Source organism: Mustela nivalis (assembly GCF_964662115.1).
Source record: "Mustela nivalis genome assembly, chromosome: 2".
NCBI lineage: Eukaryota > Metazoa > Chordata > Mammalia > Carnivora > Mustelidae > Mustela > Mustela nivalis.
Window position 1 is genome coordinate 48592671 of NC_139021.1, and position 14474 is coordinate 48607144.

The 14474-nt window shown below is 36.8% G+C and overlaps 1 protein-coding gene across 5 annotated transcripts; it reads right to left on the reverse strand.

The window, feature by feature from the left end:
* Window positions 1–3397: 3397 nt before the first annotated feature.
* SLC7A13 (solute carrier family 7 member 13) lies at window positions 3398–12850 on the reverse strand. Of its 5 annotated transcripts, none has more exons than XM_082722631.1 (5): window positions 12709–12850; window positions 12135–12201; window positions 11099–11230; window positions 7234–7595; window positions 3398–4272 (listed from the first exon to the last, which is right to left on the reverse strand). In XM_082722631.1, exons 1-5 carry the CDS (start codon window positions 12799–12801, stop codon window positions 3997–3999), a joined length of 930 nt encoding a protein of 309 aa, XP_082578757.1. In that variant the 5' UTR covers window positions 12802–12850; the 3' UTR covers window positions 3398–3996. The 5 variants fall into 5 exon arrangements, with proteins under 5 accessions (XP_082578757.1, XP_082578759.1, XP_082578756.1 ...); XM_082722633.1 differs by having other exon boundaries at window positions 12738–12849; XM_082722630.1 differs by having other exon boundaries at window positions 12135–12272; window positions 12738–12848.
* Between the last annotated feature and the right edge of the window lie 1624 nt (window positions 12851–14474).

Below are 14474 nucleotides of genomic sequence, written 5' to 3' on the forward strand. Positions count from 1 at the left end.
AGCAGCAGGGGTCTTATTTTGTGAGACCATCTATCTTAGGATGCTGGGATCATGACCTGAGGCAAAGGTAGAAACTTAGCTGAGTGAGCCACTCAGGTGCCCTCAAAATAGCAGCTTTAAGAAAGCTTAATGAGCTATAATAAAAAAAACCAGTTTAATGAAATCAAGAAAACAATAAATCAATAAAATGAAAGGTTTAACATATAGATAGAAATCACTGAAAACACCAAACAAATTCTGGAGCCAAAGAATACAATGAGTGAAACAAATAAAAAAACAATGGAAAGTATCAGCAACAGAATAGGTCAATCAGAAGAGAGAGTATAAAATATAGGTCTTTTGAAATTACCCACTTCGAGGAGAATGAAGAGAAAAGGATGAAAAAGAGCAAAGAAAATCTCTGTGAACTAGAGGATATCATTAGAGAAGTAATCTATGAATTATTAAAGTCTAGGGCAAAAGATGAAGGGGACAGAAAAGCTTATATAAAGAAGTAATGGCTGAGAACTTCTTAAATCTGGGAAAATACTTCAACATTAAGTCCACATCCAATGTCCATCTAAATGTATACCCCACAATTTCAATCCAAAATGATCTTCTCCAAGATATATATAATAAAACTGTCTAAAATTAAAGACCAATAGATAGTTTTAAAACCAATAAGAGAAAAGAAAAATCATACAAGGCAATCACCAACAGGTTATTGAGCAGATTTTTCAGCAGAAACCTTGTAGTCCAGGACAGAAATAAAAAACTAGAAAAACTAGAAGAAGTCAATGAAACTAAGAGTTGGATTTTTGAAAACAAACAAAATTAAAACCCTTCCTTTTGATTAAGCAAGAGAGAAGACAAGTAAAATCAGAAGTGAAAAAGGAGACATTATAACTGTTACTAAAGAAATACAAAGAACTGTGAGACCAGTATAACAATGATACACCATGAAACTGGATAACCTAGAGAAATGGATAGGTTCCTAGAAATATACAACTTGCCAAGACTGAATCATGAGTAAATAGAAAATCTGAAAGGAGCTATAACTAGTATGGAGATTGAATCAGTAATCAAAACCTCCCAACAAAGAAAGACCCAGGATTAGATGACTTCACCAAAGCATTCTACCGAACATTTAAAGAATTAATGCCAATTCTAAATCTGTTCAGAAAAGTCAAAGAGGAGGGAACATTTGCAGACTTATTTTGTGAGACCATTAACCTGATACCAAAACCAGACAAGAAACCACAACAAAAGAAAACTATAGGCCAATATCCCTGATGAACATAGATAGAAATTTTTTTTAAAAGATTTTATTTATTTATTTGACAGAGATCACAAATAGGCAGAGAGGCAGGCGGGGGGGGGGGGGGGAAGCAGGTTCCCCACTGAGCAGAGAGCCCAATGCGGGGCTTGACCCCAGGGCCCTGAGATCAAGACCTGAGCTGAAGGCAGAGACTTAACGCACTGAGCCAACCAGGCACCCCAGATGCAAATATTCTTTTTTTTTCTTTTCTTTTTTTAATATTTTATTTATTTATTTGACAGACAGAGATCACACATAGGCAGAGAGGCAGGCAGGGGGGTGGGGAAGCAGGTTCCCCACTGAGCAGAGAGCCCAATGCAGGGCTTGATCCCAGAACCCTGGGACCATGACCCGAGCTGAAGGCAGAGGCCTTAACCCACTGAGCCACCCAGGCGCCCCCCCAGATGCAAATATTCTTAACAAAATACTAGTAAGCTTAATTCAACAGCAACTTAAGAGGATAACCCACTTCAACCAAGTAGGATTTATCCCTGGAATGCAAAGATGATCATCTCAATAGATGCAAAAAATAAGTATAAAATTCAACACTATGCTAAAAAGTAGGAATCAAGAGAGATTACCTAAATATGAAGGCTATATCTGACAAGTTCACAGTTAATATTATACTCAATGATTAAAAACCAAAGCTTTTCTACTAAGATCAGGAAAAGAACAAGAGATGTCCAATATTACCACTTCTATTCAACACGTTATTGGAAGTGCTAGCCAGAGCAGTTAGCCAAGAAAAAAAAAAAACAAAACAAAAAACAGAAAACAAAAAAAACCAAAAAACATGCAGATTGGAAAGGAAGAAGTACAATAGTTTCTCTTTGCACCTGACATGATCTTAAATGTTGAAAACCGTAAAGGCTCTACCAAAAAACTGTTAGAACTGATAATTGAATTTGGAAAAGCTTCAGGATACAAAATCCGTTGTGTTTCAGTACACTAATAACCAACTAATTGCAAAGGAAATGAGAAAACTATCTCAATTTCAATAGCATCTTAAATAATAAAATGCTTAGGAAAAAATTTAGCCAAGGATGTGAAGGACTTGCACACTGAAGATATAAAACACTGATTAGGGTGCCTGGGTGGCTCAGTGGGTTAAGCCGCTGCCTTCGGCTCAGGTCATGATCTCAGGGTCCTGGGATCGAGTCCTGCATCAGGCTCTCTGCTCGGCAGGGAGCCTGCTTCCCTCTCTCTCTGCCTGCCTCTCCATCTACTTGTGATTTCTCTCTGTCAAATAAATAAATAAATAAAATCTTTAAAAAAAAATCAAAGTAGATTAAAGACTTATACGTAAGACCTGTAAATACAAAATTCCTAGAAAAAACATAAGGGAAAATCCTCATGACATTGGTTTTGACAACAATTTCATGAATATGAACCGAAAGCACAGAAACAAAAGCGAAAGTAAGTGGGCCTACATCAAACTAAAAGTTTCTGCACAGCAAAGGAAGTAAGAAATAGTGTGAAAAGACAACCTTTGGTATGGGGGAAATATTTGCAAACCATCTATCTGATAAGAGATTAATATCTAAACTATATTAAGGAAATCATCTTACTCAATAGTGAAATAACAACCTGTTAAAAAAAAAAGGGCAAAGGACCTAAAAGGGGGAAGACATGCAAGTGACAATTAGGTATATGAAAAGATGCTCAATGTCACCGATTGTCAGTGAGATGCATATCAAAGCCACATGAGAGATCACATCACACCTGTTATGATAGCTATATATAAAAAAAGAACAGACAACAAATGTTGGAGATGTGGAGAAATTGAAACCATTGTGTCCTGTTGGTGGGAATATAAAATGGTGCAGGACTCCCTTCTTTTTTTTAAGGACTGAATAATATTCCGTTCTCTGCACATACCACTTTTTTTAATCCATTCATATATCAGTGGGCATTTATGTTGTTTCCACATTTTCCAGTGTTTTAATGAACATAAGAGTGCTAATATCTCTTCCTGATCCTGATTTTGATTCTTTCTGATAAATGCTCAGAAGTGGGATTGCTAGGTCATATGGCAGTTCTATTTCAAATTTTTGAAGGTCATGATTGAGTCTGTTACACTTTTCAAAGATGAACACAGGATTTGGAAGTAAAATACATTCTTTTAATTGGTATCACTGTGGAGAGTTTAGACCGGTGAGTAGGAAGCAGTATGTAGTTTTATTAATATAAATTTCAGACTTAGAATATTGCCTTTTTTTTTTTTTGCAGGTGCATCTTAATATCTGCTAGGCACTGTTCACCCATGATCTTGTCTTCCTGACAATGACTCTTTGATTTTGTTTGTTTGTTTGAGATGTAATTAACATATAACATTATATTAATTTCAAGTGACACATAGCATTATATTAATTTCAGGTGCATATTAATTTCCTTCTATACACAGAAGTAGGCCTATTATACCTTTTAATCTGTTGGGTGTATGTGTGTGTTTTCATTTAAAATTTTTAACCTGAAAGAAAGTGGTAAAAAACATATAGTGTACTAGGAACTCGGGCTTCAATTACAAGTAAAAGAATTTGAATTGTAAAGAATTTGAATATGTAGCTGGGGGTTGGATTCGATATAGTTGGGGATTGGGCAGGAGGAGGGAAGTCTTGTGTATACTTGAGTGTATACACTTGAAAGCAAAGATTGTCTTTAAAAATGTACCCATTCATTAACCATTTAGGGTTTCTTATTTACAAAACAATTTCTTCGAGATGTTTTTCTCCTGTTGAAATACCATGATCCTGGTCTTCAGGTGGTGAAACATTAAATAGTAATTGTAAATAACAAGTGACTTTGTCAAAACAAACATAATGTTGATTAATGTGAACATGAATCCAGTAACATAGAAGTCCACTAAAAATAAAGATAAACCCATATAAATACTCTACTTTAGGAGACTGAATCATTGGTGTCAAAATTAGAAACAAAGATATAGCTATGGATCCCAATACAAATGGCAAATGCACCTGAAAGTTAAAAAAAAAAAGAAAAGAAAATTAGCGATGACTTTTTCCTCAAAAGTTTCTATAAACAATATAAGAACATTCCCTTTCTATTTGGAACAAATGTTTCTAAACACCAGGGAGAAAAGTGCAAATATATTTTCACATGTATTTAAGGAGACAGTCTCAGTATTGTATTATAGAAAGTAAGTCAGTGGCAGACTAAATAATTGTAAAAAGGTGGAACTGTATTTATTTATTTATATTTATTCCATAGTTCTTATGATCACCTACTCTATTGATCAGGTATTGTCAATTATTTGCTAAAATCAGTACTTTATTTTTTGGCATAGGAAAAAAGATATAAGAAATCTTTGTCAAAAAATAAAAAATTGACTCTGTCATACTGGTATTAATCATTGAAGTTTGCTTTGTTTTGGGAATTTGGAAACCAGCCATGCACAGCATAACTGTAATATTTAGTTATAATGTTTCTTTAATCGGGCATGTGCCAGTTTTTCCTGGAGAAGCACTAATAGCTAATAAAAACAACAGAAAGACTGGAATCAGAAAAGTCTGGTTGGAAATGCAAGCTTTACTTTTTTTTTTTTTTTTAAATACGTTATTTATTTGAGAGAGAGAGAAAGAGAGAGAGAGACTATGAATCAGGAAAGGGTCAGAAGGAGGAGAGGGCGGAAACAGACTTCCCGCTGAGAGCGGAGACTGATCCCAGGACCCCCAGATCTTGACCTGAGCTGAAAAGTCAGATGCTTAACCAACTGAGCCACTGAGGCACCCCCAAACTCTGCTATCTTAATTGCTCATTCCTTCAAGAAATAGTCACTGAATTCCTATGTGCCATTTGCTATACTAGGGATATAGAGGTATTAGGACAAATAAAGAAGGTTCCTCTTCAAGGACCTTAGTGCCACTGTCTAGTTGTATCATTTTGGGCTATTTTATTAATCTGGTCCTCAGAACCATTTCCAGAAAGGAGCCAGGAGAAGGTCCTGAACTGCCAGTCCTGTGGGGCTTTCACCACTAGCGGCCATGGTCACTGTCACTGCACAGTGAGACCCTTGGGACCCTGCACCTTGTTTCAACTGAAGGAAGCTACATGGTGGGCTGGTGCCTGCTACAAGAGAAATGTGTTGAGGGGTTTTTAATAAAATATTTATGATATATCTGTGTTATTGCCATTTAAATATTAAGCTGATGTTGGGGGGGAAATGGGTCCTCTCAGACCCATTTGCAAAATGAAGTTTTATCTAATGCTGATCTTCTGAAGTCTTCTTGAGAATTGTGTAAAGGGTACTTCAGTAGCATGTGCTCAACAAAATGGCATTTCTTAATTAACTTTGTAACAGTGATTTGTACACATTTCTTAAACTTCTGTGAAGCTAAGAAGATTCTTGATTGAAAAATTTATTTTTATTTCTCTGAACTGCCGAGTAGAGTGCCTGAAACACAGCAGATAGTTACTGCATATTTGTTGAACAAATGGATGACTCGAATCCAAGATATTATCATTCACTTTTTTCAACAGGAGGCATAGCTAAAGAAGGAGCCATTTTGAGGAAAAGAAAGTCAGGATTATCTAGACCAGTGTTTCTTAAATATGGCCAGTGGACCTCTCTGGATAAGAACCCCCAAGATACTTGATAAACATATAGATTTCTAGGGCCCAACTGACACCTACTGAATTAGAATCACCTGGTGTGAGTCTGGGAATTCATATTTTAAAAAGCACACTCAAGTGGTTATTATGGTCACTGGTATGAAATATGGGACTCTTGTTTTACTTTCCACATAGTCCCTACAGCCAGAAAGTATCTAAATGGACTATTTTGATTATATTTATGATATGATTAAAGAATAAACCAGACTATTTGAAACCTCTTAGGATTTACATCATAGCAAGGTATGGCTTGCATTATACTAAGGCAAAATAGATGAAAATAAGAAAGAGAAAGAGGGAAATAAACACCCATAATGAATTTGGTTCACAAAATGCATGCCACAAAGCCTCATATAGATTCTGAGAGCAGGTCATCATAAAGTATAAGCAAAATCTGTTAGTTAGGAGAGACCCAAATATGATGCTAAGATCAGAAAAAATTTCCTAAATAAGTCCTTACGGGATATAATCTTTACCTAGGATAATTATGTAATCTCTGAATTTTGGAATTCTCTTGGATAAGCAGGTTGACTAAGTGAACCTCTGCAGCCTCTTTGGCCTGAATCTACTCATGCTTCTTCCTAATTCATTCTCTATACTATCGGCAGAATGGTCTTTTTTGAATGAGTCTGATTATTTATTATGCATATGATTGCTTAGGTTGTTACTACATTACACAGGTATTCCCATGTAAGGGGACAGAAGGGAGCTGATATCTGGCTTGTGTTTTCTGCTCACTAGGCTCTGTGCCTGGACATGGAGCTATGTCCACCTAGAAGAAGGGATGCTTTTTTATATTTTGCACAAAGGTACTCTAGGAGCCTGCAGTGGCTCTACTGGCATTAACTAGAAGACTGTGCTTTTATTTTAAGTTCAGGTTCACAATTTTATAATCACCCAAACTGATGCTTAGATTAATATCTTATAGAAAACAAGGACTCTATCAAGGACATAATAAAAAATGGAATGCCACATCACCTATGCTGGGATGAGCACTGAAGGGTGATTTTGAATTGGGCCAATATTCCCCACCCCCAAAGCATTATTATGTAGTTCCTAGAAGATGAAAATAAATGATAACATTATTTTCCTTCTAGAGAATCAATTTTGACCTTTTACTCCTTAAAAATCAAGCCAAAAAGTAGCTCAATACAGCCAATTATACATCAGTAAACTGGGACATGCAGGTCCAGATCAGATGTTTTATAAAAACAACGATTGGTTAGGAGCATCCCCTGTAGATTAAAAAAAATTATATTCTAGATAGAGAGTAGATATTTAATATTAGCATTTTTATCTTTATTTACCTTATAAGGTCTAGGTAGATTGGGTTCCTGGTACCTTAGTTTAAGTAAACCTATCATATACAGCCCTCTTAAAACCCAGGTTGCTAATCCTGAATATTTTATTAAATTGATTAAATCTGAGGATATAATAAGAAAAGAAGCTAAAATGATTATCTGGGTGATAGCAACAGTTGGACTGAAGTAGTTATTGAGCATAGAGAAGATCAAAGGCAGTTGTCCTTCTTGGCTTGCTGTGTAGAACAGTCTTGAGGCTGAAAGTATTGTACAACACATGTTGCTAACTATTGAAGTTGAAATCCCAAACGAAATGACCCATTGCATGGAAGGGATTACTTTGTCCATCCAGGTGACAGCAACAGCATCTAAAAGATTTTTTCAGAAAAGTCAGTCACTTTTGCTTCATTTCAAATATGGCAGTAATTCTTTACTTCTTACATCTGTACTCTTTGTAATAAGATTTTGCCCCTCTTTCTAAGAGGGAGTGCATTTCCTTATCAATTCTTGAATATGAACTGGCCCAGTGGTCTATTTTGGCCAATAAAATGCATTCAAAATAGTGGTTTGCCAGCTCTGAGCCTACACCTTGAGAGGTATCACAGACTTCGGTTTATTCTCTTGGGACACTACTTAGGACCGTCTAACAAACTCATTGAATTCTGTCAGAGACAAGCCATAGTAACTCTGGAGCCATGAAAGTGCACCTTACAGACTTCCAAATGCAGGGAGCTTCACTGATCTCAGGCCCCAGCACAACACTGGCACAATGAAATCCGTTGTGGTATTTTTGCCAAAGGCATGCTGTTACAGGTTGTTCCCAGCTAATGACTGTGAGGTAGAGACACCAAGAGGTACTCATGTTTCTGATGGCCAACTTTGGCTAAAGGGCCCCCTGGCAGATGTGCCAAACCTTCCCTTTACTACCTATCAATCTATGGTGTTTTTACCTATCTTTCCCTTTTATTTTTTAGCTTCACTTTGAGTCCAGCTTGCATTGTGGTCCCATGGCTCTCAAGCCTTACCTGGCTTCCTTCTTGGTTTCTCTAATGCAAGCATTTTTTTAAAATAAAGTTCTTGCACATTTAATTATTTATTGGCATTTGCTTCTCTCTCTGTCTTTTAACTGTGTTGACTTTCTTTCTTAAGATTTTATTTGTTTTAAAAAAGATTTTATTTATTGATTTGAGAGAGCGTGTGCATGCGTGCACATGAGCAGGGGTAGGGAGAGGGAGAAGCAGACTGCCCACTGAGAGTGCAGCCTGATCCCAGGACCCCGGGAACATGACCTAATTGGAAAGCAGATGCTTAACAAACTAAGCCACCTAGGCACCCCTAAGATTAATTTTTGAATAATCTGTACACGCAATGTGGGGCTTGAACTCACAAGCCCAATATCAAGAATTGCGCGCTCTACTGACTGAGCCAGCTAGGTGCCCCTGGCATTTGCCTCTCAAATGACTCAAACTGTCCTACCATCTTAGCCCCATCTCCCCCCCCCCCCCCAAAGAGGAAAGCGTGGCTAACCTAGATATAGCTGTTTATCTAAACTGCAGGGGGCTGCAGACACATGTATGACTCTAGCAGGCAACCAGAACTGCCTTGCTGAGCCCAGCACAAGTTGCCAGCTTGTAGAACTGTGAACCAAATAAGTGATGGTTGTGAGGCGGTGCATTTTGGGCAGGCTTATTTTGCAACAATAGATAAATGATACAGCCATAAGTACTATGATGAAAAGTAAAAAAGGAAAAGATATTCAATGGGGTAAATATTACATGCTTCATTAAGACAAATAACTGATACAGTTCTGTCCCTCATTTTAATAGTTAAGAAAAAAAATCTCCTTTAGTGTGTTTCTATATTCCTGTGAGACCAAATTGTGGAAAAGTGTAATGGTAACCTGTTAATGTTTACTTCTTAAAATATGTATTTTCCGGGGTGTCTCGGTGGCTCAGTGACCTCTGCTTTCCGCTCAGGTCATGATCCCAAGCTCCTGGGATCAAGCCCCGCATTGGGCTCTCTGCTTGGCTGGGGCCAGCTTCCCCACTCTCTTTCCGTCTGCCTCTCTGCCTACTTGTGATCTCTGTCAAATAAATAAATAAAATCTTTAAAAAATTTGTATTTTCCTTTTAGAAGCAACATAACATTTTTGTACTAGTGTCAGAGAAGATACATAAGGCCACCTTTTGACTTTTTGAAACTTGTATAGTTTTTTCAAAATAAATTTCAAAGCTTCTTATTTTTGTAAAGGCTTTGCACATCAGACTGATCCTCTTTGTGGCCTTTGCCTTAAAAACCCCTCCGCTGCGGATGAATTCTAGTTACGGAAGCGCCCCACTGTCTTGGTTGTAGTCACAGCTCCTCCCAAACCACACAGTGTGTTTGTACATGGTTGTACACTTCTGTGCCTGTCTATACAACATTTTTGTAGTTTATGTATTTTTGCTGCTATATTACTTGATTTCCTCGAGAATAAAGACTGAGTTGTTCTCAGTAAATGAACTTTCTAGATAACTTCTTTCAAGAGTAACTATTTTTTTAAAATTAAGATTTGGTGGAATTTTTTGGATGTATTTCAAATACTCCTCTGCCTTTTAAAAGTGAATAGAATTACCATTTTCCTTACTTCTTTTTAAAAAAGATTTTTTATTTATTTGAGAGAGAGAGAGAATGAGAAAGAGTGGGGAGGAGAGGAAGAAGCAGCCTCCTCAATGAGCAAGGAGCCCTATTCGGGACTCGATCCCAGAACTCTGGGACCATGACCTGAGGCCAACGCAGATGCTTAACTGACTGAGCCATCCAGGTGTCCCAATTTAGCATTTTCTTAAAGACTTGACATTTTCATAAAAATTTATTACTTGATTTTGTGGAAATATTATTTGACATTGGAAAAATGATATTTTTTCTGATCCTAAGTACAACATGCTAATCATGGAAAATATGAACAATATAAAAAAGGAAGTAAAACTGTGACACCACTTACTATTAACCTTTTGTTGTATCCCTGTTTAGTCACATCTGTGTGTGTCTCTTATGTGATTATTTTTTAATGTAACTTATTATCCCATATATATTAATATGTATTCATACTATTACTTGCATTGCTAATAGGCCCTGCTAGTGGTGGTACTGCTTTGATTTGGTTTGTTTGTATTGAGGCATTTTTGAATGGTGGTTGAAAACACGGGTTTTGGATTTGGATTTGGATTTGGGTTTGAGTCTGTCAGTTACTAGGTGTGTACCTTTGAGCACCATACTTAGTGGAACGGAGAAGAGTGTTTCGTTTGAAGATCAGGTCTTGCAACTTGCTGTCTACATTTACAACACATTACCGTCAGTAACCTGGACAAGGTGCAGTCTCTTATCATGAGAAGTGCATGGTGTTGGAGACACATTTTTGAATCTTAACTCTGTCCATCACTTTAGTTCCCTGAGCTCCAGTTTCCCCATCTACAAAATGAAGAATGTACTGCCTATTCCAAACAGTTAATTTGAGGATAGGTATTGGGGTGTACCCCAAGGGTGGAAATTCTTCTGACAAAGTATCTCTTCTTTGCTTTCTTGATATGATTCCTCCTATTTCTCCTCATCTCTTTCCCCTTTCTCTTCCATGGCGTTCTCCTCCTCTTTCTCTTTCTAATTCCTGTCTCACATTCTACAACACTTAGACCTCCATCCTTAGCATGTAGCCCCTTCTTTATAGATTGTTTAGATGACTATTTTTCCTCTCCTTATAAAAACCAAAGCATGAACACATCATGTTTGTATTCTTATGGGTGTATCAAACATATCTACAGTTCACAGGAGACCATGTTTATTGAGAGTAGGTAGTTGTAGTGACTAGTTCCTCTTTGTCTGGGCACATTCATACCTGTAGAGATGATTTCCTGAGGGGTCAAAACTGCCAGGTAGGATATATTCACCAATACGTAAATCACAGCCACTGTGGGAAGGACAGTAATCAGAGATTTGGGAATATTCTCACCAGGATTCTTTATCTCTCCTGAAAAACACAAATAAACTCATCAGAAAAGGAAATACTGTGGGACTTATGAAAAGTTCTTTGTAATGAAGAGGAGGAGAAAGTATTATTCATGTATTTGCTGCTTCCTCATCTGCTTGGTCTGATTCTGCATTGGTCCTGCACATATTTGACCTGAAAGCTTAGATTTCTTACTATTTTGTACCATTTTGTTAAAAATTATGATTCAGAACTTATACTATGAGTATAATCTCTCTATGTATATGTGTGTGTATACACACACACACACACATATATATATATATATATATATAAAATATATATATACACACACACATATATATAAAATCTGATACTTTTTTTTACAAATAGACTATATTAATATATTTCTTACATAATTGATACTTAAAATATTTTGAAAAAATACTAGAATAAAATGCAGTAAATTCTGAGATTGGTCTTAATTTTCTTTTGAAAACTTTATAAAATTTCCAAGTTTTTTTTTTTTTTAAGATTCTATTTATTTATTTGACAGAGAGAAATCACAAGTACACTGAGAGGCAGGCAGAGAGAGAGAGAGAGGGAAGCAGGCTCCCTGCCGAGCAGAGAGCCCGATGCGGGACTCGATTCCAAGACCCTGAGATCATGACCTGAGCCGAAGGCAGCGACTTAACCCACTGAGCCACTCAGGCGCCCATAAAATTTCTAAGTTTTAAATAAGGGACATGACCTGGGGAATACTAAATTCCACATTTTCTATATAAATGATTGTACACTGAGCCTTAATGATGACTGTGATACATCCAACTAGTGCAGAAAGATTAAATTTGATTCCAAAAAACCAAATGAATCAGCTCTAGCTTTCTCTACAGAGTTGTAGACAAAACTTATGCCTGCTGCAAAAGTAGTTCAGAGATGAATTTACCTGCTATGTTGATCAGGACTGATGTACCAGAATATGCAAATAATCCTTGAAGAAAGGCTTCTGCAATCTGTGAGACACCAGGAAGTTCAGCATCGAAAGCTTTCTCAAACCTGGCCACATTTTCCTTTTTCCCAATCCCTATCAGAACAATCCCAGTAAGGGAAATGAAGCAGAGGACAGCCATTTTCACCAAAATGCTGATAGTTTGAAACCAAGCCACTGTTAGCACCCCTCGAGCATTAAGAAGTCCCAATGACCACAAAGTAGCCAAAGCTAGACATTTCTTAAGTAACTCTGGGGCTGGGCACCTGGTATAGAAAGGCTGAATTAGATAGGTAGATATTATCAAGCTTTGAGTAGCTATTCCTAAGGGATAAGTAAAAAGTTTGATCCAAAGGCTGAGGAAAGCAACAGAAGATCCAAGAGATCTTTTGAGGAAATAGTAAGGTGCTCCACTTCTAGGGAAGGTGGTCCCCATCTCTGCGAGACTGAGAGCAGTGATCATAGTCAGAACAGCACAAGCAGCCCAAATACTCAGGGAAACAGCTATGTTCAATGAGGAATATTTTAATACCCCTTTGGGAGACACAAAGATTCCTGCACCTGTTGTGACACAAAATAATAAAATATTTCCATGGAAAAATCCTATTGCCCTCAGGAGTTGCATGCTTTTTCCTTTTCTTTTTTTAATCCTGAAAGCTAATCTAAAAATTTCATGTGGATTGCTTACTTTTATACACTTCCCCCATGATTCTTCTGCAGCATGCTTTGTTGATTTAGCCATTATCCTTACATAAGCATTTTTTTGAACTTAACTCTGTTTTAGAGATGATTAACTGGTGAATTGTTCTAAGAATTTGTGAACATCTTTAGAGTGTTCCAGAGTTAAAATGTTTCACATGTTAATTATTTAAAAATTCAAATATGCCTGGTGATGGTTGCACAACATTGTGACTATAATTAACGCCACTGAATTGTACACTTAAAGATGCTCAAAATGGTCAAAATGTATATAATGAAATTTTACCACAAGTTTAAAAGGTTATTAATGTAATATACCAAAAAACTCCATCTAACTGTACAATTTAAAGGGATAAATTGTTTGGTACCTGAATTTTATCTCAGTAAATCTGTTTTAAAAAATCACATTTGCCACTAAACAAGTTGGTGAAAGCTAATTAAGAAAGAAAGATTTAAGTTCTGGGCAGAGATTTTTCCTTTTCCAAAGAGAGGAACCGTAGTTTAATGTAAAAAATATAAACTTTTAAGTAGGCCAAGTTTTGAATCCACATCTGACACTGAGCAGCTGCATGATTTTTTAGTAAGTTGTTTTATTTCTTTGAATACATATTTCCTCATCTCTAAAATGAGGGTGATAATTTCATTTTATCATAGAGTCATTTCCATGGAACTATGCGAAGCACCTGTTGGAGTAGTGACCTTCATGGCTTAATAATTGCACTTGTGTGGACTTCTGCCTGATGCATTGCCCAAGAAGTTAGTGACCTGAAAAACATTGTTCACAGCTTTTGTGGGTCAGAAATTTGGATGCTGGTAGCTGGGACCTTTGGCTTTAAGTCTCTCATGAAGCTTCAGTCATCTGCTGGCTGGAACTGTAATAATCTCAAGGCTCCTCTGGGGAAGGATCCACTTCCAAGTTCACTCATACGGTTGTGATTCAGTTTATTGAAGGCTGTTGGACCAAAGGCCTCAGTCTCTCAAAACTATTGGCTGGAGACCTTTCTTTGTTCTTCCTCTGTGGACTTCCTTATAGGGCAGATCACAGTGTGGCATCTGGCTTGTTCCATCAGAGAAGAGATGATAAGAAAGAAGTCTTGGAAGTGACATCCCTTCACTTTTGCTGTATTCTATTCATTGGAAATAAGAATTCCCTAGTTCTGCCCACACTCAAGGGAAGAGGATTAATTTAACACATGAATACCAGGAGGCAGAGGTCATTTTGGCCATCTTAGCGTAATAGTTTAGGTTATATATAATGAAATTATTTTGTGGAAGCACTCATTCTTTTATTACAATTTGATGTCAATATTGTCCCTGTAGATATAAACCAATCTATTAATAAACATATTTAGGAGCTTCCAGGTCCAGGGTAATATCTCATATTTAATAATGTAATATTCAAAATGTCCAAGATACCATAGAAAATCATTCAATATACCCAGGAACTCTCAACTTGAATGAAGAAAGATAACAGACACCAATATTGAGATGACAATAGATTTTGGAGTTATCTGGCAAGGATTTTAAAGTAGTCATCATAAAAATTATTCAATAAGCTTGTACAAACATGCTTGAAAGAAATAAAAAATAGGAGGATCC

Bases quoted from the DNA above. Each gene is read 5' to 3' on its own strand.
- SLC7A13 (XM_082722629.1), bottom strand. From the start codon at position 12,801: ATGCAACTCCTGAGGGCAATAGGATTTTTCCATGGAAATATTTTATTA. The intron at 11,231-12,134 runs GTAAATTCATCT...TGTGTTTTTCAG, and splicing joins AGTCCTGATCAACATAGCAG to GAGAGATAAAGAATCCTGGT. The intron at 4,273-7,233 runs GTAAATAAAGAT...TTTAACTTTCAG, and splicing joins ATCTACCTAGACCTTATAAG to GTGCATTTGCCATTTGTATT.